Source organism: Corvus moneduloides, chromosome 1, assembly GCF_009650955.1.
Source record: "Corvus moneduloides isolate bCorMon1 chromosome 1, bCorMon1.pri, whole genome shotgun sequence".
Taxonomy (NCBI): domain Eukaryota; kingdom Metazoa; phylum Chordata; class Aves; order Passeriformes; family Corvidae; genus Corvus; species Corvus moneduloides.
Window position 1 is genome coordinate 136856895 of NC_045476.1, and position 22067 is coordinate 136878961.

The 22067-nt window shown below is 37.6% G+C and overlaps 1 protein-coding gene across 3 annotated transcripts; it reads left to right on the forward strand.

Moving 5' to 3' along the window:
- The first annotated feature begins 984 nt into the window (after positions 1-984).
- On the forward strand, positions 985-20231 carry LRRCC1 (leucine rich repeat and coiled-coil centrosomal protein 1). 3 transcript variants are annotated; one of them, XM_032128537.1, is made up of 19 exons: positions 985-1249; positions 1334-1539; positions 1902-1967; positions 2724-2891; positions 4733-4902; positions 5003-5212; positions 6029-6231; positions 6925-7084; positions 7418-7566; positions 8713-8917; positions 11299-11438; positions 12729-12930; positions 14028-14213; positions 15398-15572; positions 16293-16456; positions 17294-17502; positions 17694-17831; positions 19193-19328; positions 19943-20231. In XM_032128537.1, exons 1-19 carry the CDS (start codon positions 1173-1175, stop codon positions 20072-20074), a joined length of 3096 nt encoding a protein of 1031 aa, XP_031984428.1. In that variant the 5' UTR covers positions 985-1172; the 3' UTR covers positions 20075-20231. The 3 variants fall into 3 exon arrangements, with proteins under 3 accessions (XP_031984428.1, XP_031984437.1, XP_031984444.1); XM_032128546.1 differs by lacking the exon at positions 19193-19328; XM_032128553.1 differs by lacking the exons at positions 985-1249; positions 1334-1539; positions 1902-1967; ... (1 more) ...; positions 4733-4902; positions 5003-5212 and adding an exon at positions 5226-5637.
- Positions 20232-22067: the final 1836 nt, after the last annotated feature.

Sequence of the window (22067 nt, forward strand, 5' to 3'; positions counted from 1 at the left end):
AGATAATAATTCATAATAATTCAAATATTAATTCTCTAGTATTCATGACTGGGAAATTAAGCATAACATATATTTTAAATGCTTAAAATGCTTAATTTCCTGTTTTATTTCAGTGTGTTTTCTGAGTATCCTTCTCTGTGAATGCGCACATATTTTTTGATACCCAGCAATCTTCCAACTCTTTGTGTGTTCTGCCATGTACAGCTGGATTTGGATCACTATTTTAAAACAAATCGATGTTACACTAAATGGCATCTTTGAGTACAGATGCAACTGACTTTTTTCACTGATCATCCTAAAGGACGATTTCTAGTACAACAAAGGCATTTACAGAATCTCCCAAGCAGCAGATTAATAAGGAATTTTTTTACTTCTGACAAAGCTGCCTGATCTCAGAAAACCTCACTGAGGTAACAAGCCCTTGGTGGCTGGGCACGGGAACGGGCTCCCCAGGGAGGCAGTCACAGTTCCAGCCTGACTGAGTTGCACATTGCTCTCAGGCACATGCTGTGACTCTTGGGGGTGGTCATCGATGATCCCTGTGTGTTCCTTCCAACTCAGGCTATTCTGTGATTCTGTGAAACTCTTAATACCGTCTGAGCTCTAAAAAACAACAAATCCCCCCAACACGCCCCCGACAAAAATTCAAAGCAGTCCGGTCTGTAGACCCAGCCCCTTCCTGGGCCGATGGGTAAGAAGCGGCAGGAAGCGGCAGGGAGCGGCAGGGAGCCCAGCGGAGGCAGGGGCCGTCCCCACGCTGGCCCGCGCTGCGCGGGGCTCCGGCAGCGCCGCCTCCCCGCGGCCGCGCCCGCCCGCGGCGGGAGCGGGAAGCGGCGGGAGCGGAGCGCGGCGGCGCGGCCGTGAGGCGTTTGTGTCCCGGCCGTGAGGCGTTTGTGTCCCCGCCGTGAGGCGTTTGTGTCCCGGCCGTGAGGTGTTTGTGTCCCGGCCGTGAGGCGTTTGTGTCCCGGCCGTGAGGTGTTTGTGTCCCCGCCGTGAGGCGTTTGTGTCCCGGCCGTGAGGCGTTTGTGTCCCGGCCGTGAGGCGTTTGTGTCCCGGCCGTGAGGTGTTTGTGTCCCCGCCGTGAGGCGTTTGTGTCCCGGCCGTGAGGCGTTTGTGTCCCGGCCGTGAGGCTGGGAGCGCTGCCGGGGGAGGCGAGGGAGGTTTGAAGCGAGATGCGGCCGGCGCGGGGTCCCGGCGGGATGGCGGGGATCCCCGGCGAGCTCAGCCTCATGGATAAGGGCGTTAAGAGGTGAGTGCCGACGGGCCGGGGCTGAGGGCAGGCCGCGGCGAGGGGCGGAGCTGCCCGGCTGACGGTGGGCTCCTCTCTCCGCAGCCTGCGGGACGTGTCCCTGAACTCGGACCTGCACACGCTCAACGCCCACTGCAACCTCATCGCCAGGATCCAAGGGCTCGACCACCTCCGGAATTTGCAGCACTTGGATCTGTCATCAAACCAGATCCGCCGCATCGAGGGGCTCAGTTCCCTGGCTAACCTGCGCACCCTGAGCTTGTCCTGTAACCTGCTAACCAAAGTGGAGGGTCTGCAATGTTGTTTATTTTTGTCCATTTAGCAAGTTACAAAGGTTTTCTAAGAGTCGTCCTAAAGTTTACTTCTGGAATGTTTGCATATAATTAAGGTTATACTAAGTTAGTATGGATTAGTATGCTAACTATTTTATAAAGTAGATTTTAAGATGCATATATAGAGTCTTTGTAAGCCTTATCATAGCAGAATGCCTTAACTTAGAAGGAAAACCTGATTTTTATATTATGATTATGGTTTAATGTCATAATTCGTAGTTATGATCTTTAAAGGTTCATTTTTCAAGCTTTGAATTTGATGAAAGCAGAGCATTCTTCTGCAAATCATACTGTTTCTGTTTTTTCCTCATTTTGTTTAGGACTGGAAAAACTCTTTAATTTAACTATGCTGAACTTGTCATACAATCACATACACGATCTCTCTGGTAAGTGACTTTGCCATGTGCTGTGCAATATAAAGCATTTGCCTCACTTTAATTTTGAAAAACTCGACCGAGTGTATTTTGAGAAGTTTCTAGCACTTCAAGTGCCAATTCACTGAATAATTCTAATAAAGATGGCAATTGCTGCTCCTCTCAGCTTTCAAGTTTCTAACACCAAAGATTGTTCTGAACTGGAATTTATTCTTTGTTTGGTGAGGCCAAGCTTGTTCCGAAAGGAGTACAACAAACATTTCAAACTTACTTCCAAAATATTCCTGTCTTTCAGTTTTATAGAACAAAAATGCAACTTTACGTATGATATGGAAGTTCTCTTCTATATCTCTTTGTTGAAATGGTCAGTTATTGCTTGTAAGATTTTATGCTACAAAATCAAGAGAACTTGTAATGGAAAATTAAAATAACATTTGTAACAATTTTGTTAATGAGCTGAGTTATAAAATGAAACTTAAAGGAAAATGTTTATTTTTATATGCTTTTTAGCAGTCAGAGATTAATCTGTTTCTTTAAAGTTAGTTCACATAGCTAGCTTAACTGTTGTACTTTGTGGTAGAGTAGCATAAGTAATTAACATATGTAGTCAAGGATATGGAGCAAGTGTTGTTCTCTCATTTCCAGTTATGATCTATTATTTACTGGATATTTTTCAACAAGATGCTATTTGTTCTAAACCCCATAGTCTAGGACTGTAGCAGAAAACATTACTTTGTGGTTGTTTGGGTTTTTCTCTGAAATTTACAGGATTTCGATCCCTTCATGGAACCAGGCATAAGATTAGCCACATTGACCTTCACAGCAACTGTGTAAGCAATATTAATCACTTACTTCAGTGTGCAAAGGGGCTGCGCTGTTTGACAATCCTCACACTGGAAAAAAATGGAAAAGCCAATCCAGTGTGTCATACAGCAGGTATGGATCTTATCTTACGTAGATATTTTGTGCTCATTAGGTCAGTAATTTCCCTTAAGCTGTGAGCCATTTTCTGAAGCTTGCAAATTCATTCATAAACTGGCCAGCCTGCAGAAATCTAAATTCTGTCAAAATTAATTCGTTTTCCATTTAAAAAAATCTTTTTTTTTCCCCATGGCATATTCTCAAAATTGTAACTTGTATGCTTTGATAAGGCTCAACATTTTCACTTGTGAGTCCAGAGGAGGGCCACCAAGATGTTTAGAGGGATGGACTTTTGTGAGAAAAGGCTGAGAGAATTGGGATTGTTCAGCCTGGAGAAGAGAAAGCTTCAGGGTGACCTAATTGTGTCTTCGCAGTACCTGAGAGGAGTCTACAAGAGTCCTGTCCTAGTGTCCTAGTGACAGGACAAGGAGGAATGGCTTCAAACTGGAATAGATTTAGATTAGATATTAGGAAAAAATTCTTTACTGTGAAGTGTGATGAGGTACTGGAACAGGTTGTCCAGAGCGGTTGTGGATGCCCCATCCCTGGAAGTTTTCAAAGCCAGGTTGGATGGAGCTCTGAGCCACATGGCCTGAAGGAAGGAGTATTAATATTATAAGCTGGATAGGTGGAGAATTCAAAGAATGTACGAAGAGTTATTGAACTGTATAGATAGAGGGCAGGCACAGGAAGTAGATAGTCTGCTACTGATAGAGAACACAAAAGAAAGATCAGTAGCACTGTTAGCTTTTCCTTCTTTTCCCCCTGCTTTGGTTAGCAGTGACAGACTCTAGGAACCTCTGCAGTAATTAGCATTTTCATCCCAATAGGTGGCAGGTGTTTCACTAGGCAGCATGGAGACAAGTTGGAGAACGCATGTGGATACATCACTTTCAGTTGCATTGTTTAGAGCTTCTGGTTTGGGGGTAGGTTTTTCAGGCCGCTAAAATGTTGCGCTCTAAGTTCAAACAAGTTAAATTGTAGCATCCTATATTGGTGTCGATTTGTGTGTAAGAAGGGAAAATCTCTTACAGGAAGGTAGAAATGGAGGATTGATACTTTTGGGAGAGCTCAAAGATAATTTCATTATGAAGAGTAGGACAGTAGGAATTACAACAATACAGAATAGCAACCGTATCGTGAGCATACAGCTGATGTAGGTGTAATATACGTACAGTTAGAAAAGAAACATCAGAGGTACCTGCGGAAAACCAAATAAGGTTCTAAATAATCTTGTCAGGCACACCCATCATGTTTTACAAATACATTCAGGCACAACAGAAACAGTAAGAGCACTATTGAAGTTATCTGATTAACTTAGAAAATGCCACTAGTTTTCTTCTGCAAGTATTTACATACCTCTTCAAATCTTTGTCTTTTGTGGCACTTTCAAAACCACAGTGTTCAGCAGCCCAAATTCCAGTAATTTAAAAATGTTAACTTCAGTGCTTTACAGTTTCATAATGCCTGACTTCATTCACTGAGAGAGGATGAAGTTGTCTAAGCCCTTTTGGAATTTGTTTTTCCGTTACATTCATTTGCCCTTCCATTTGGTACAACTGTTTGGGTGCAGTAGGCTGATGTTGAAAGGTTGTCTGTGCAATTGCAGTGTGCTGATGGGGGTTGGGAAATCCTTGTGTAGATCAGGACTAGGCAGGCAGCTTCCCAGTTGATTAAATTTGTAGTGGTGTCTGTTGAAAGCCTTGGGTGGGGAAAGGTGAGACAATTGTAGATAACTCACTCCTTTTTTTCTTACATTAAAAATGCAGTGAATCATTTAAGATGATGAGGTACCTAATATACTAGACATCTCCTTAGGAGCTTGATTTCAACTTAAATGTGGTCTTTTTCTCAAGGTTATAGGGAAGCTGTTCTTCAGTCATTGCCCCAGCTAACAGCTCTAGATGGAAGAAATATTTCTGGTGAACCAGTGGACCTGGCAGGAGAAAACTGTTCAGATTTGCAGTGTTTAGAAGATATTATGGATTCTTTGGTTTCATCTGGGTGCCCTTCATCCAGAGATCAGGTGCCATAGTTTGTGTGTACTGATTTTAAAAATGACACGTTCTATTTTCATATTGCATGCCCCATATTAATGCTACAAGGGTTGTCTTTTCTTCTGATAGAACCATGTCCCCTTACCACTGGCAACACCTCACATCGACCAGGCACTGGCTCAGTTTCGGCAGCGTACAAGGATACCAGTGCAAGGTGCCACCAGCTCCTCCACAGAGCTGGTCTCATCTTCTGAACCGGAGAAGACTGAGCTTGATAAAATACACAGTGAGATAAGGATTAAAAAAATAGAAGATCAGATTTTACAGATACTGCAAAAGGTGATTTTTTTTTTTTCTGTGATTGCACAGCAAGTTTTGTTTGTAAGATAAGGTGTGCCTTTCTGATAATGAAACATTTGCTGAACCAGAGTAGAGAATTTCTACTGGTATGTATGGACTGACTGTGCTAATGTGTTCTTAATAATTTTGAGAAGCTGGGAATAAAATAAAACAAGTCTTTAAAACTGAAGATTGTACTTTGAATCATGACAACTTTCATACAGTATAAAAACCATAGTGTATGGGACTAGCAGATCTATTTGATCATGATATATTAGAAAATTCTTTTTATGTTTTTTATTTTACCCTGAAGCTGTCAATATCGTAGCTGAACCAGAGTAAAACATGAAATGCACCAGAGTACCTGGACAGTTGGTGAAAATTAATTTCGCCAATAGGTCTACTTGGTCTGACATGTTTGTCAGGTAATATAGTTTGTTTTATTAACATAGGTAGCTTAAGTTTGTTGGGTTTGCTTTGTGGTAGGGTTTGCATGGCTTTTTTGGCTTTAAGTGCTGTATTTGTTTTACATTTTTCACCAACTTTTTATGCCCAAGGATTTTACCAAACTTCAGGTATTTCAAAAGGAAACAACTATATGTTCTCAAGCATCCTGGGTTTACTTTAGCTTTAAAACAGCAAAATATTTTAGCAGGGAGGGAAGGGATTGTAAAAGTAAAAAATTGGAAGCAATTATTTAGTTTTTATCAAAATTATTTTGTGTGAACTTTTTTAAAAATAGCTCCTGAATAAGTGTTAGAAATTAGCCAATCAGAAATTGTAACATTTCTATCTAGAACTTTGTTCTCTTCTTAGGTATCTGGTAGTTCAAGACAGGAAGCTGCTCCAAGTGCTCTCAAAGCTAAGAGAGACACAGATCCAACTTCTGAGAGTGAAAATGAGAGTGGAAAAGAGAACAACAGAAAGGTCATGAAAGGAAGCAAGATCCCCACTTACCGTAAAACTACCTTATCCATGAAATGTCATGCAAGTCATCTAAAGAAGAAAGTAGCTGACAGGTATCCCAATGTTTACCATATAAAGCCAAAATGAACTAAACTGAATATTGTCAGCATGAGCAAAGTTTTAGCTTGAAACATTTCGCTGAAAGTGGTAAGTTGAGTAAATCAGTTCAGTTAAAAATGCCCTGAAAATGAGTAGCTACTGAGGCTTCATTCAGTCATTTCTCCTTATGAGCACAGTTTCTGTCTTGATGTGAGAAGGAAATAAAACTGAAGATTCCAGAACAAATATTTCCAAATTACAACAGCTTGTATTTCCATCTTTATTTTAAATTGTGGTTACAAAAGAATTCTCCACAGATGGAACTGAGTAATTAAAAAATAAAAATAAAACATACATGGTGTCAGAACAATGGTCAAGAATATGTATCCTTCATGAAGCTGAGTATGCCATAGTGATTTGTTTGATTTATATAGTAAATACCAGAAGTGATGAGTAGAAGACAATACAAATTGGAATATATTAGTTCAGTAAGCCACTGCAGCTCTACAGCTACTCTACTCTTCTAAAATTATTTCATGTCTATGTGATCATGAATGTTTGAATTTAGCTGTTGCCGCTATGGTCTGATTGCAAATTATTTTCTAAATGATTTGAACTCTCTAGTATTCAGCTGCTGCACAGAACTGTAATTTTTTTTCATTTAAAAGCATCTGAATCCACTGTTACTGTTTAAACTCTGCATATAGGGAAGAGAAGAAGAGTTCCTCAAAGTGTCCATGCTCCAATAAGAAAGACTCTCATTTTAAAGTAGTGGGAAGAAAAGCTGAAATACTAACTGGAAGGCAGAGCAATATGGAAAAAGTAGAAGAATGTAATTCAAATCGCATAGAGGAATCAACATACCGAGTAAGTTTTGCATCATTTCAAGTTAAATAAAAGTATATCTTCACCTGAAGCCAAACATATGTCTCCTGGTCAAACTAAAACTGGAGGTGACAAAAATAATTGCATGTAGATAGTGTCAAAAGTAGTAGAGTTCTTGCAGCGTCAACTGGGAGAGGATGTATTTTTTTTCACTTTTATGGGAGTTTTTGGCCTGGTCTCTTGCACTTTCTTCTGTCATCCATGAATTCCAGAGAGACAAAAAATTCCTGTTCTACAATTATAAATATTGTTTGTTATTTTTGGATATGCTTGAATATTTCCTAGTAAGTTGATGCTTATCACATTTTTGCTAAGGCACTGATTCAAGAACTGGATCAGGAAAAAGAAAGGAGGTGGAAAGCAGAGCAAGCAGAGAAGAAATTATTAGAGCATGTCAGTGAGCTACAGAAGCATGCAAAAGAAGAAAAGAATATTCAGAGTATGGCTGTGTACAATACAGACAGGTAGGGAAACAATGCTGTAGTCTAAGAGTTTGTTATGGGTTTTTTTTTAGTTTCCAATAATTCATTTTGTAGGCTTAAAAAACAAGAACAGCTTTAAGCAATATACTTGGAAAATAAGGCATCAAGAAGTAGTGCTAGAATTTCTCTCAGTATTAACTAGTGACATTCCTTTCTGCAGCTTGCTTCTGGTTCTTGTAGAACAGGATCAGTGAGCCACTTTCCTACAGTTCTAGCTGTTACTTTCCAAACAATCTGTATCATAACTGTACCTTCAGTTCAAGCTCTAGTAGCTGTCCCATGTCATACTTCTGCCTTCTGTTTCCCAGTCTCCCTTTCCACATATACCTAGAGTGTTCTTTGTTTTTTTCTGCACAGCATATTAGAAAAAAAATGTTTCTAGCAGGCCAGAGTCAGCCCATAGGCTATGTGCTGTGCAGGGCAGGCCTAGTAAATCTTCAGAGAGATGGTTGTCCCCGTCCTTGTCTGTTCTGAGCAGCAGCCTTGTCTTCAAAAGATCTTCCTATTTTTGGAGATGTCTGCTCCATTTGTCTTTTTTTAACTGCATTGTATTTATCAAAACCACATTTTCTTTCTTTTAGGAAAAACCAAGCCACGTGCTTCCTGAGTTACCATCCGTGACTGACTGAATATTTCCCCTTTTCCCCTTCTTGTTTTAGGTTCACCTCCCACTTCTATTTTATACCCATCTACATTTATACCATCTTCTATAAGAGGCTTATTATGTTTCTCTTCTGTTGGGATAGATCTTATATAAAAATTGATAAAATATTTAGGATATTTTAGAGTTTCTGAAGATAATTATTAAATTACAAATGGATAGTGTATGTTCGAAATTGATGTAAAGCAAAGTCATAGTGGAATGTCATTTCCTAAAAGATGTATCTATGAGGTTGTCTCCACCTCAGGTTTTTTAAATTGAAGCTCCATAGAGTAATGCTACACATGACTTAAGTAATAGTTTACATCTTTTTAAACACTTTTACGTGACAGTGCTGTAAATAGTAAAATGCAGTAAAAACCAAGATATGTTGCTACAACAGTTACTAATGCCTTTTTCTCAATGTATTTGGCATCAAACTTACAGGTAAAATGTTTGTAATACAACTGCATTGCATTTATTCTCAGGTTAAAGGAATTGATATTGAAAGAGAGAGATGCCAAAGCAAGACTCGAAGCAGATGTCCAACAGTTGAAAGGTGAAACTGAAAGACTTACTAATGAACTAAATCAGGCAAGAAATAAAGAAGCAGAACATCAGAAGGCCATGCAAGCTTTAGAAGAAACACTGTCCAAGATGGAGACGCAGAGATTGCAGCAGCGAGCAATAGAGGTAAATATTTTTCATGAGTAAGTTATACAGTGGCAACAGGGTGGCTACCATAGTCCTGAATACAAAGAAACACTGCATTTTACCAGCATTGAGTCTTGAGTTTTGCACAATAAAACCTGGGGCTTTTTTTCTACATAGTAGTAATTAATAACAGGTATCCATTTTAATTGTCAGTTAATGTATTTTATAAATAGAAGTATGTCATGTGATGTGGTCTTAAGATACAGGAGAACAAATCCTAGGTACATAATACTGAGAGTTGATATTTTCTGAAAACAGAGTGTTACAAAGACAAGTTTTTTAAAATATTGCTAAAATCAGTAGAGATCTTACTGCTGGGATGGAAATCTGAGGGTTGTTTGTTCTGCTGATCTAAAGAATTAGATGCTTTTAATTGCAACCAGAACAAAACAGTGATTGCTGAGAACTTCAAAGATTCTGGTTAGTTTGTGTGATGTTTTGTTTTTGTTTGTTTGGGATTTTTTTGTTTTGTTTTTACAGCTAGAGAAGATAATGATGCTTTTGTAGTCAGGGCTCTTTGTTGAGGATACAAATATATAAGATCAAGATGCTGGACCAGATACTGCCACTATTTCTTTCTGAAAAATTAATTGCTGGATTTTCAGTGTCCTCCAATGTCTATTCCTTTTGTTTGTTTATATTCCTATGTTAGTCCATTCCTGTCTCACTGAACTTAAAAAAATTGACTCTTACCACATCCATGAAAAGTCAATAAACTGATAGTGTGGTGCTCTGGGAAGTGATGTTGTTCAGGTTCCCTGGAAGGAATGAGAATCAGGGAGTGTGCTGACAGACAAACTGCAAAGCACCATTCAAGACACTCTCTACTTTAGGCTCCTGTTCGGGCACTTGAGTGGCTCTTCCATTTCTTCCTTAGCAGCAGATACCCTGGAGCTGTTAGAGAATCTAGAAGTGACCTTCGGTTTAGATCAGGTATCTGCCTGTCAGTTTGAAATGTACTAAATTTAGTGATTTAGAGAACAGAAGAGTGGGATTTGTGTGTGTGTGTTTTTTTCTATCCTATAAGGATGGATACACCTTATTGATGTATGAGGTTTTTATTTTGCCTTTAATAAGTTTGTAGAAATAAGTCATCTCTTTTGGTGGTAGTAGCATTGTTTTTATCAACTGCAAAACTTTATTAAGGGAAAGTCTTTGTTCCTGTCTTTAAGATCCTGTAGCAAATACTCTGTAATAATTATGTTTCAAAGAATAATCATGATGCTCTAGAAACTAAATAGTATTTTTGAATGTTCAGATTTAATATACATTTGGCCTATTTTATCAATTCCAAGATTAAGAAATTCTAGAATATTTCATAGAGCTTTCTCACCTACATCCTGGCAATTACCTTCAGTGGTAAATTACTCCATGTAGCCACTGTTTAAGTCAGCTTCAGTCAGCATTACTAGATGACCTCTTGAAGGGGGATTCAAGATGAGTAAGTTTACTATGCATCTAAATGTGTACCCTGTTTTCAGGTAGTCTTTAAATTTGCATGCGTTCTTGCTTGGCATTTTTTAAGTGCTTCAATTTAGGAGAGAATTGCTTCTGTTCTTCCACAAAACAAAGGAATACAGTGGGGTGTGTCTAAAAGTTACTCATTAAACTATTCATGAAAAGGCTTACCATGTAGAACATGAGAACTTAGCCTTCTGAAGTGTCCTGATTCTGAACTACCATTTAATGAGTAATCAAAATCTTTTTCATAACTTTTTTCTCATCTTTTTTCTTCATGTTGAATCAGAAAAGAGTTTTGTATTTAAAAGGCTTAAGTCTATAAAATGGAATTACTCATAAAAGCTTGCATCGAATAGAAAAAGTGGAGTATGCCATCTGGTGTTTATACTGATTGTACATTTTTTGTAAAATCATTAGAAAGCAGCTCTGTTCAGCAACTCTAAACTGTACAAATCAGAAAGATGGAGATTTTTACAAAAGTGGAGTGTTAAAAAAAGAAATTTCTGTTGAAAACATCTAAAAATGTTTTGTTTGAAACTAATACAAGTATGACAATATGAGAGTTTCTAATTGAGGAAATCATTCTGTCAATGCACTTCTGCTTCTGCAGGACACCTTTAAGTTCTTTACAAATTAAGTAAATGCCCTTGGTTCTTTATTAAGGTCACTTTTTGTGTTGTAGTAAGTTAAGTTAAGACTTTTTTTTAAACATCTTGTCTTAAATTTCTTCAAGTGTTACAATATATATTAAGAAAAAACCAAAATAAAACCAAAACCAAACAAAAAAGCTCAAATAAACTCGTAGAAAGCACCTGTTCCTTTGCATTCTAGTATAAGACATGAAGACTGGATTACAGATTTAAGAAAATCTTGTTCTTGTCTTTATGAATTCCACACAGATGAAACAGGTGCAAGAAGCAGAGCTTAAAGCATCAGCAAATGAAAGAGAAGTACAGTTACTGCGAATATCCGTCCGACAACAGAAGGAGAAGGTAAAACAACTACATGAGCTTCTTGTATTAAGAGAGCAAGAGCGAAGGTATGGGGTCATTATTTTCTTTTCACAAGTTAATAGAGATGCTTGTGTTGCAAACATGTTTTGCTTAAATGTGTTCTAAAGTACTGGTGTGGTTTTGTTTGGGTTTGTTTTGTTTGGGGTTTTTTTGATTAGTGGGAGAGATGGTCTTTGTGAAAATGTAGATGTACTCCCACACATTTTCTTGCTCATTTAAAAATATCTTGTAGATTCCTGACTCATGAGTTCATGTAGGCAACTTCCAGCCTTTCACGTGAATGGTTCTTGTCTTATTATATGGGTGAATTCTTTATTTTAAGTACTCGATCTGTAATCCAGGAATTATCAGATAAAAATAAAATTGTATGTGAATTACTGTCTGAAGAGCTGCATATGCTACAGTAACACAGTGTTCCAAAAAACCAGTAAGCTTCTGCAGTATCTTGCTTGTGGGTGGAGGGTGAGTTACTTGCCTGGCTGTTCTCCTCTTTGAAAATTTCCCTTTTTTTGGCAAATACTTGAGGCTAAGTTCTGTGGTGTTCAGCTAATACAATCAAATATGTGTACAAACTAAAGCAAGAAGCACCGTGTGGTATAGTAATATATAACAAAGGTTATTAATAAAATAAGCTGGTTACATTTGCTGAATTTAACAAGGGAAAATGTATTCAGATACCAAGAAAATTGCAGGTTTAGATGGGAAGAATCTGATAGCTGTGTTTTGAGAACTTCCAATAATTACCTCATAAAGCTCCAAAAGATGTAATGTGAAGGACAGTGGATATTTTATTTTATATTGTTTTGATTTTAAGTAGATGAACAGAGTAGTGTTAAAGTACAGGGTAGATTTGCTTCATCATTGTCCTTTAGGTCCCTCTTGCTGCTGCTGCTTTTCAGGTTTTGGGTCTGAGTGAATAGCACCAGTTGTTGGGTGCGGGTGAAGGGAATGACTGACTGCAGAAGAGGGTGTCTGGCTGTACACGGCTTTTCTCTGATTCCAGTGTCACTTCCAGATGTTTGCTAACAGCAAAGCAAACAAGTGCTAACTAACAGGAAAAGCACAATTGAACAATTTCTACAAACGTTTGAATTAAAAAGTAAGGATATTCCTTTGGGTGTTTTAACAGTAGTCAACAGAATTTTCCTCATGCCAGGGCCATTGTCATAGAAGACTGAAAACTGTCTGTGCGATGAAGGAATTTATCCCATTTATTATGTAGTTCATTATCCTTGTTCAGTAAGGCCAAGGAAATGAATTAAAGCAGCTTTGTGAGATCCTGCAGTTCATGTCTCAAGTATGCTTGACAATTTCAGGAAAGAACTTGAAACCCGAGTTGCTTTAAACGGACCTGAATTTCAAGACGCTTTGTCAAAAGTAATGGCTAAAGAGGAGCAGAGGCATGAGCAGCATGTTAGAGAATTTCAGGAGAAAATTGACATGTCAAACCAGAAGTACAGAGAGTTAGAAGATGAATTTCGTTTAGCTTTAACAATCGAAGCAAAAAAGTTTGAAGAGGTAAGACTGAGGGAACATTTCATCTCCCACTAGGTGGGGTTGTAGTTCTCTTAAGTATGCTGGGTTTGGGAGGATATTTTGGGTGTGGTTTTTGGTGTTTTGCTGGGTTGGTTTTTTATCCCTATGGTCTTTGCTCTAAGGATTCATGCAAAAATACTGGTAGAAAGATTTGAAATACCAGTGATTAGAACAATGACAGCAAATGCCAAGTCAACACTCAAAAACCCCAGCATTTTTGTTTATATGTAGAACATAATCAAAAGAAATTTTAAAAACACCTTCTGTCTGATGTTATTAATTTCTTTTAAAATATGTTGACCTTCTATTAGAATATATTCAATTACAAGTTTTACTCTTTTTTGGTTTGTGTTTTGATAAGGTTATAGTTAAACACATATACAAGTGTATTTAATAATATAGTTCCATATTGTGTAAATTTTCCAAATTGAATTTTGGATATACATTTTGAAACTCAAATTCGACACTTGCTTGCTTACTAAATTCCTTAGAGAATTTATTTCTGTGGCTAGTATGTACATTTTTTTATATGTTAAATAAAATATTAAATGCTTCACCTTAAGCTTGGTTTTCTTCGTTTTAAATCAGTTTTAAATAGATGGGAAAAGAGGGGAAAGAAAAGACAGGGGGTTTACCCTTCAAGTCTTTCTGTTGCAAGAAAAAAAGGTTTGAATGAACTTTGTTCTTCTTTTGAGATTTTAATGTCAATTTTAACAATGAGATTAAATCAAGGTATTGTTTCCAGTTACCAAGTATGGTTTTTCTGCTCTGCTTCCTATCCACCCATGGATTTTTTTTCTCTGTGTGTGGGTTTTGTTTGTTTGGGGTTTTTTTGTTATGTTTTGTTGGGTTTGGGTTTTTTCTACAAATATGTAGCTGGGTAGAATATGTAGCTGTTTTTCAAGTAGAAGTTTCACCAACAAACCAGGAGAAAACCAGTTTCAAATACTCACTAATTTCATAGACCACTGATGAATTTCTGTGTCTTCACTTAAAATTCAAATGTCACTTGTGTTTATATATGCACACTTTTTTTTGAAATGTTAGCATTTTTTAAGTCATGTCTTATAAAATTTTAGGTAAAACACGGTTTTGAAAAAGTTTCTGCTGACCTAATTGAACACAAACAAGCCCTCTTTGAGTTGGAACAAAGGGAAAAAGACATGGCAAGTCTGATCCAAGACCTGACAAATATAGTGGAGGAACAGAAAGGAAAAATTGCAGACTTAACAAAATCAAATGAAGAAGCTACAGCAAACCTAAAGGTATTTGTTTCAAAACATTTCAACTACATGTTATTTTTTTGTAATGTTTCATCTATAAAAGTTAACGATTCCGTACAAGCTTGATAAACTAAACAACACAGGTTTCCTGTTGCACCAAAACCCAGTACTGCATGTCAGCCTTTATTCTTGCATCTTGCACTTCTATTTCTCACAAACACCGCTCCCCATATAGAAAAATCTAGATTCATTCTTGTCGTCAAAAGTGCACTCTTTGCCCTTCGAGCAGTAGCAGTTTATATATAATCAGCTGGTCAATCAAAACTACGTTAATATTCCTGACCCCTTGTAAATTCAAGGAAATAGAACATGCTTCTGCATTGGTCATTGTACATGAAGTAGAAATGTAATTGAACAAATAATGCAGTGTAATTGTTAGGAGCTTAGTATCTCCTACTTGTATAATACTAGCAGTATTATTCATTATCTACTAATTGTCAAATTTTAATCTTAAACACTGTGGGCACAGTTGCTTTGTGGTAACATATTCTAGTACTATCCTATTATCCTTAATTAATTCTTAAAAATCTTAAGAACATAACTTCTAAATGGTCGTGTGATCTAGTCCAGCTTTGTGCTAAAAGTTGGGTGCAGTACAACCTCTGCACAGCTGTTTCTAATCTCCCCTCTACATGTTGCTGTTAGGGTGTCCAAACATTATGTTGTTGTACAGAATAGGATTCTGCCAGTCAGTGGTGCTTCTAAGAACAAAATTGGAAAATACCTACATTAAATAGCTGTAATCAGTAAAACAAAAAGTAGCTTGGATAACTGAAAATAAATACTTATCATTGGAAGTGAAAGTTCATCCCAGCTTCTGTCTCCTTCTGATTCAGTTTTTAATATCTTTACTTTCTCTTTTGCTTTTCTTGACTTCTGCATTTGTAATTCTAAATGGGTTTTTATAATGACATTGAGAATTTATAGTGGCTATTTAGAAACCAGCTTTACTGGTTTTTGGAATTGTATGTCTATTTGAAGCAAACATATGTGTTTCACAACTGGAACAAGATGCAGATAGAACCATGAATGCAAGTAGAATATTTCTCAGTGAACTTAATCTGCTGTATATAAGTATTACTTTCCTAATCCATTAGTACTGATTTGAAATTTTGAATGTTGTTTTAAATGATCTTACTGTCTTTTCCCAATGTTTGTTCATATAGTGTCGAACTGAAGAACTTGAAACTCTGATTGAGGAGGACAAACAAAAGGCTGTTCAAGTTGAACTTCTAAAAAAGGAAAATGGAAAACTTATTTCCCAGCTGACAGCCCAGGAATCTGTGATTGATGGACTAAAAATGGAAAGAAAAATATGGGGGCAGGAGTTGGCAGAACAGGGTAAAATAGCAGGTTATTTTTCTTTTGCAGAAGAAATGGTGGTGTTCAATATCTTATGTTTCAAATAAACACTCCAATATAGTTGTAATCATGACAGGGCCCTTGGCTGCCTTCCTGATCTTATCCAGTTGTAAAGATGATGTGCAAAAATAGGTGTTCTGTGGCACACAGGCTGGTATAGGATCTGTAACAGCATTTGTGGGAGTCAGCTGCGAATACAATATATCTGTTTCCTGAAAATGTGAAAATACCATAATGTTGAACAAAGAACTTTTAAACATGAAACTAGAAAAACAAGGATTTGTAAATAATGTTATGTATTACTTCTCATCTAGCAGGGAAGTCTAATATGAAAATTTCAGTATATATCTTAAAAGAGTGTTAAATGCTGGGAGGAAAAAAAAAAGTTTGGGCATTTTTTAATTTCATGTGACTCAGCACCACCTTGTGGTCCTTTGGGGTCTGTAAGATTTGCTGTCAACTATTTTTCAGAGAAGTTTTCAAAAAGGATAAAACACAGACCTTCAGTTCTGCATTTCCTCTTAAGTGTTATCTACCTACAGATAAAATCCCTACAGTGTTTCCATTGGACAAAATAGTCAGTACTTTGGTTTGTAAGGTTCTTACCTTTTCCTCCCCCAGCCCCATCTCCCAACATTCTACATCTTGAAATCATCTATAACATGAGTTGCTGTAATGTGAAAATCCTGTTTTGTGTAGGAGCTCATCTTGCACAAGATCGGGGGAAACTGGAGGCAAAAATTGAAGTTTTAACAAATGAGATTGACACGTTAAAAAAGCAAAAGGAACAGGACAGTGATACCATAAAAATTAAAAACAAAATAATGGATGATCAGACAGAAACAATTAGGAGACTAAAAGAAGTAAGTGCCATATCTGACAATTTGTGTGCTTAATTTTCACTGCAAGTCTTAATTTTAGCTGTCACAAAGCCCGTGATGAAAGCTGGGTCTGCACTCGTAGTTTACCAACTCACAGATCACAATCAGGCTGTCAGTGGCAATTCATTTCACTGAGAGCAGAAGAGGGCTTTTTATTAAATTGATGCACAGTGATGGTACTTTGAATCTCCCACTGAACCATATTTATGTACAGACTTTCTTCTCTTTGCTTTGCTTCAATTTATTCTTGATAATGGTTTTGAGAGAGGTGAAAGTAGGATAGCATAATTCTTCCTGAGTGTTTAAAAGAAAAGGAAAAACATTTATTTTACAACATAAATATTTTTTCTTTATTTTGTTCTTGTAAAACAGTGTTTTGGCAGCAGAGGTACTATGTTTTGTCCCAGAATTCCATTTGTCTCATTTAGAGACTTAAGACTAGCTTATTAATCAAAATTTTGTAGCATGTTATGTCAAAGTTAGATGCATTACTCATTGTTACAGATTGTGAGCTCAGTGACTTACGTATAAGTTGTTTATTCAACTCTTATGTAGAATAAGAGTTCAAAATAACTTTTTTCTTCACTTGCTTTCAACTTCAGATTTGTGTTTTGATGACTTTGCTTTTTATTCTGACTTCTTTCAGATGAAGATTAAGTAACTGACTAAGTAACTGACTATCACTTTCTAAGTGTTCTTCATACATTCAGAAGAGTAAACTTTCACGTTCTTCTCTGCTTTATTCCATCGTAGACTAAACAAATACTCTTAAGGAGTAACAATAAAGTTTATGTGTTCTAAAATACTTGTCTTCTAAAGGGCTTACAAGAAAAAGAGAAACAAGTCAGAAAACAGCATGAAGAAAATCGGGAAGCTCAGAAATTGCTTCAAGTGCAGTTGGATGAAAAAGCTGCTGAATGTGAAAAGCTAATAGAAAAATTAGAAAGGCAAAATGAAAGAAAAGACGAATTAAAGCAACTGCTAGAAGAAAAAGAAATAGAACTTGATGACATTAAGAATGCACACAGGTAATACAAATCACAATAATTCTTTGGGATCATTGTGTGCAACACAGCTCTGAAGTTATTCTATGTTCAGAGAGTACTCGCTTGCTATTAAAACTCACAGAAATGAGGAAAGATGGAAGCATGAAAAACTTTTCTGCCCTCCTAAGAAGTGGTGTTTGCATTAATTGTAAATATGTGCATTTTATTTTCAGTGCACTGAAAAAGAGGTGGCAAGGTAAAGGAGAGCTGTTAAGCCAGCTGGAGGTACAGGTTAAACAAATGAAGGAGAACTTCGATTTCAAAGAGAAGAAGTTGATTGAAGAGAGAAATAAAAGCCTTCAAAGTCAAAGGTGAACACTTTATTAGTTTATTTTGTGACTACTCAGTTACTGTAGAGTTGCACTATTAATAACTGCAGAAATGCTCAATTATGTGGTGAAAGAATGCGTTAATGCCTTTTTAACTACTTGGTGAGCCCAGTTACAAACTGGGCCTAGAAGGAATTCCTGCTGTAGAGGTGACTTACTTCATGGAACTGGCATTCAGTTACAGCATTCGTTGTCTGAACTTCTTAATTTCCATTTTCTTTGAAAATAACCTCATACAATTGGCCTTGTCCCATCAATCCAATCAGTCCCAATCCTTTCTGTAGAGTCTTCCTGCCCTCCTGCAGATCAACACTCCTGCCCACCTTGGTGTCTGTTAATCACTGTTTGAGTCTGTGACAAACAGACTGTTTCTAAATTACCTGTCATTCTTTTCCCATAAAAATAGCAAGATTTTTAATATTTTCTTATTCCTCTTGTACTGTCAATTTCTTTGATCAGTTAATAGTTAAATATGAGATGATACAGAAACAAGTAGTCATAACCTGGAAAATTATTTCATATGCTTCTGGAATGATGGAGAAGTTTGTTAGACTGATGCCTGTGATAAGTTTAGATTCTTACTGTAATTTTTACTTTATTCTTTGGCCCACTTCTCATGGTTTTCTTCCTTCCTCCCAACTACTCTTGAGAAAATACCAGATAGTTAATAAGACTGCATAAAAAGAAAAAAAACAGAACTACAACAAATCGACAGCAAACAACACTAACAAAAAAGCCAAACAAAACCAACCACCTCAAATAGTCAATAGTACTGGGGTTTGGAAGTGTTAGAAGAACAACAGTGAAACTAAAATTTTTGATCTAAATAATTCTGGTTTGTTTCAGAATTTTGTTGTAAATTTATTGTATAAATTTGCATTGCTTTTTGTTCCTACATACTTAAGAATTATCTCTTAAAAGCAGAATGTGCTTGGAGTTAAAGAAAATGCTTCTTTATGGTGAAGGAGGCACTTTTCTATTTCTGTGAGACAGAGGCTCACAGGCCATTCACAGGATCACGCAGTTCATTCCCTTCTTGGGAACCAAAAGCATAAGGAAATGTTTGAAAACAGGTGGAGCTCTTATCCATGTTGACAGTAGCAAGCCCTAATCTTCATATCCTTTGCTAGCGATTAAATGCCTCTCCGAAGAGAATGCCCAGAGTCCTAAACACAGTGCATAAAGCTAGAACATGTACTTGAGAAAACAGGACACCTTCTGATGCCAATATGCAATTGTCTTCATGCTTATGTTATTAAAACCTTATCAAAGGCAGAGTTGGACAAAGCAAAACACTTCAGCTGTTTGCGGGAGTGTGATTTTTTTTTTAATCGTTTTTTTAGGATTGCTGTGGAAAAGCTTCATAAAATGGATAATGCTTTCAGAAAACAGCTTGAGTCAGTGTTGGCAGCACATCAGGAAGAACTCTTGCACCTGGCAAATGAAAAGGAAAAACAAATTGAAGCAGCAAATGAAAAAGTAATTTTAGTACTCAATTTTATATTTATTATATTTGCATTTTTATTCTACAGCTGCTACAAGAGTGGTGCTTGGAAGTCTCCTGTTTCAATCTATCAGGCTGACTCTGGATGGAAACAGTCCTGGTTTAGTACTCAATCTTTGCATAGCAAGAAAATCTCTAGACTTGTTGCCATCATGAAGTTTTGAATTCAAGCAAAGTAAAGCTCCATGCTATGTAGCCACTACGAATCACTAGCTAAACATTTCCTTATCTATACAGGCAAGGGTAATGATGACTGTGCCAGATAATCCATTTAACTCACTTATGCCAACCTTAACAGTTACTGTTTCTGTTGCCTACTGCATTCTTCCTTAACATGACAACTGGTGCACTTTTTTCCATAATAACTTTCTGGGTCGATACAGTACTTGCTATCTCCGAGCAGATCAATACATTCTTTTAAAGAAAGATGTTGCTACTGCATCCAGTAGCAAGAGTAGTGCATAGCATATTCAAACAGAAGCATGTAAGTCTTGCATTACTTATCAGTGTTAAAAATTGCCAAGATTATATGGGTTTAGGTGTATTAAGAAAAGCAAGAATTCTGTTTCTTCTCTGTGTGCTCTTTCAGGTTTACTCTGTTGAAGAAGAAATGCGGGAGCTTCTGCAAGAAATGGCAAACAATAAAAAAGCCATGGAAAATAAAATACGACGACTTACACATGCACTGAATGATATTCAACAAGACTTTGAAGATCATTAATATTTATACTAAAAATGGATATTACACAAGCAGTTTCATACACTGCAATGCACTTTGCCTTGTTTTCTAGACAACTAAGTCTGTTGTATATTTTGATAATTCAGGGAGTAGACATAAATGTTTTGACATTATTTTCATAATAAATAGTTACTTCTAATGTTTGGTTATTTTTAACTGCTGTCAAAACGGGTCACAACATGTATAGATGAAAAGCATCATATAAAATTAGGAATTGGCATGTTTAATAAGAGAAAAGGAAGTTGGAAAGTTCTAACCCAAGAGCTTGAAGCTTTGCTTCAGTGAGGTAAAGATTCTTAAAATGAGAAAACCAAGAATGTTGACTCACAGAAGGGCTTGGGTTGGAAGGGCCTTAAAGATCATCCAGTTCCAAACCCCCTGCCATGGGCAGGGACACCTTCCACTAGACCAGGTTGCTCAGAGCCCCATCCAACCTGACCTTGAGTACTTCCAGAGATGGGGCATCCACAACTTTCTGGGCAATCTATTCCAGTGCCTCACCACCTTCACAGTAAGGAATTTTTTCCTATTATCTAATTTAAACCTACTCTCAGTTTAAAACCATTCTCCCTTGTCCTGTCATAACATGCCCTTGTAAATAAACTCTCTCCATCTTTCTTGTACCTGAAAACATGTTTACTCTGCCACTGTTGGAGAATGTACAACTACTGCAACTTAGAGTGGCTTTTTTGGCAGCATAGTTTGGTTTTCTCCACAGCAATAGGCTTCCTACCAGGCTTTTGAAATGAAGGAGATAATAACCTAAGAGCTTCTTATGGAAGCAAAACATAAGCCTTATGTTAATATATTGTTACATTTATTTCTTGGTGGAGGCCTTACCATCTCCACTGTATTTGGGCATTTACTTCATGTGCTTGTTCTCCGAGGATCCTAAACTGTTACTGAACTACCCCCCATCCTCCGAAGCGTTTCATGCTGCACTAATAAAGGGAACCGTGAGTAGTAAAATCATGGAGGTACACGCTGCTACACCAGGTGGAGCTATTTCCTCCCTCCTTTCACCTCGCAGTAGCTGGAGCAGAGTCCTGTTGCTCCAGTGACGGTAGCAGCCCCTAAGCCAACTTTACCATCATTTGTTCGGAACCCAGGCTTTAGCACATTAGCACAGTGTAACTGATTGTGCATTTTTGTGCCCAGCAGCCCCATAACAGTACTTAGTGCTGGTAAAAAGCCCTGGCCTTTGGGTAACTGAGGTGCTGCATTTGTTAACAATTTGTTAATGAAAGCTTGTTATGTAAACCAGAGCTTGATACCAGCTGCCTCTTGTTATGAGGTGCAGCTAAAGCGTGGCCTGTAAAAGGCCTTGAAAACGTGGGCACGACTTGAAAGTATAGGCCATGGCAGCGAAAACAACTTCCTGATGATCAGTAACTTGTCTTTGACAAAGCACAACCTTGAGAGCTAGCAGCGCACCCTTTGTTTTAAGAATGGAAGTAGCAACAGCAAAGCAAAATAAAAAAAAGGCTGCCCAACAACTGAATGAGACGCCTGGAACAGCCTGGGGAGCAACCCCCACTGTGGGGAGGCGTGTAGGGCTGGGAATTGTCTAGAGATTGCATGGTCTTATAAAAGGGTAAAATTCCAAATTTGTGGAGGGGACAGAAAGCAGACACCTGCTTCAGCTCTGACTCCCTGCATCAAGAGTTCCTGCACCTGACTCATGAAAACACCAGGAATGAGCCATCAGCACTAACGGGGAGGCGTCTGCACTGTGGTACTCCCAGCTAAGGTAGGATAGAGCTGTTAAGGACTGTTTGCTTGGAATCTGTCCCATTTGTTTGTAATATGTAAAAATTAAGAAATAGTGGTAATGGTTAGCAAGGTGTAAGGACAAACTTTTAACTCAGTTCTCCAAAGGCAGAAGAAAATTATTTCTTGTGCTACAGTATGTGAGGAAATGCTCACCTGGAAAGCTGTTCTATAGTATTTTTACAGATATCATTGGTGCAGAAAG

What these genes read in the sequence shown, in the direction of transcription:
- LRRCC1 (XM_032128537.1), top strand. Translation starts at nt 1,173, where the DNA reads ATGCGGCCGGCGCGGGGTCCCGGCGGGATGGCGGGGATCCCCGGCGAG. An exon ending in GCAGGAGTTGGCAGAACAGG is followed by an intron (nt 15,573 to 16,292) that starts GTAAAATAGCAG and finishes TGTTTTGTGTAG; the next exon opens with GAGCTCATCTTGCACAAGAT. An exon ending in CAATTAGGAGACTAAAAGAA is followed by an intron (nt 16,457 to 17,293) that starts GTAAGTGCCATA and finishes TGTCTTCTAAAG; the next exon opens with GGCTTACAAGAAAAAGAGAA.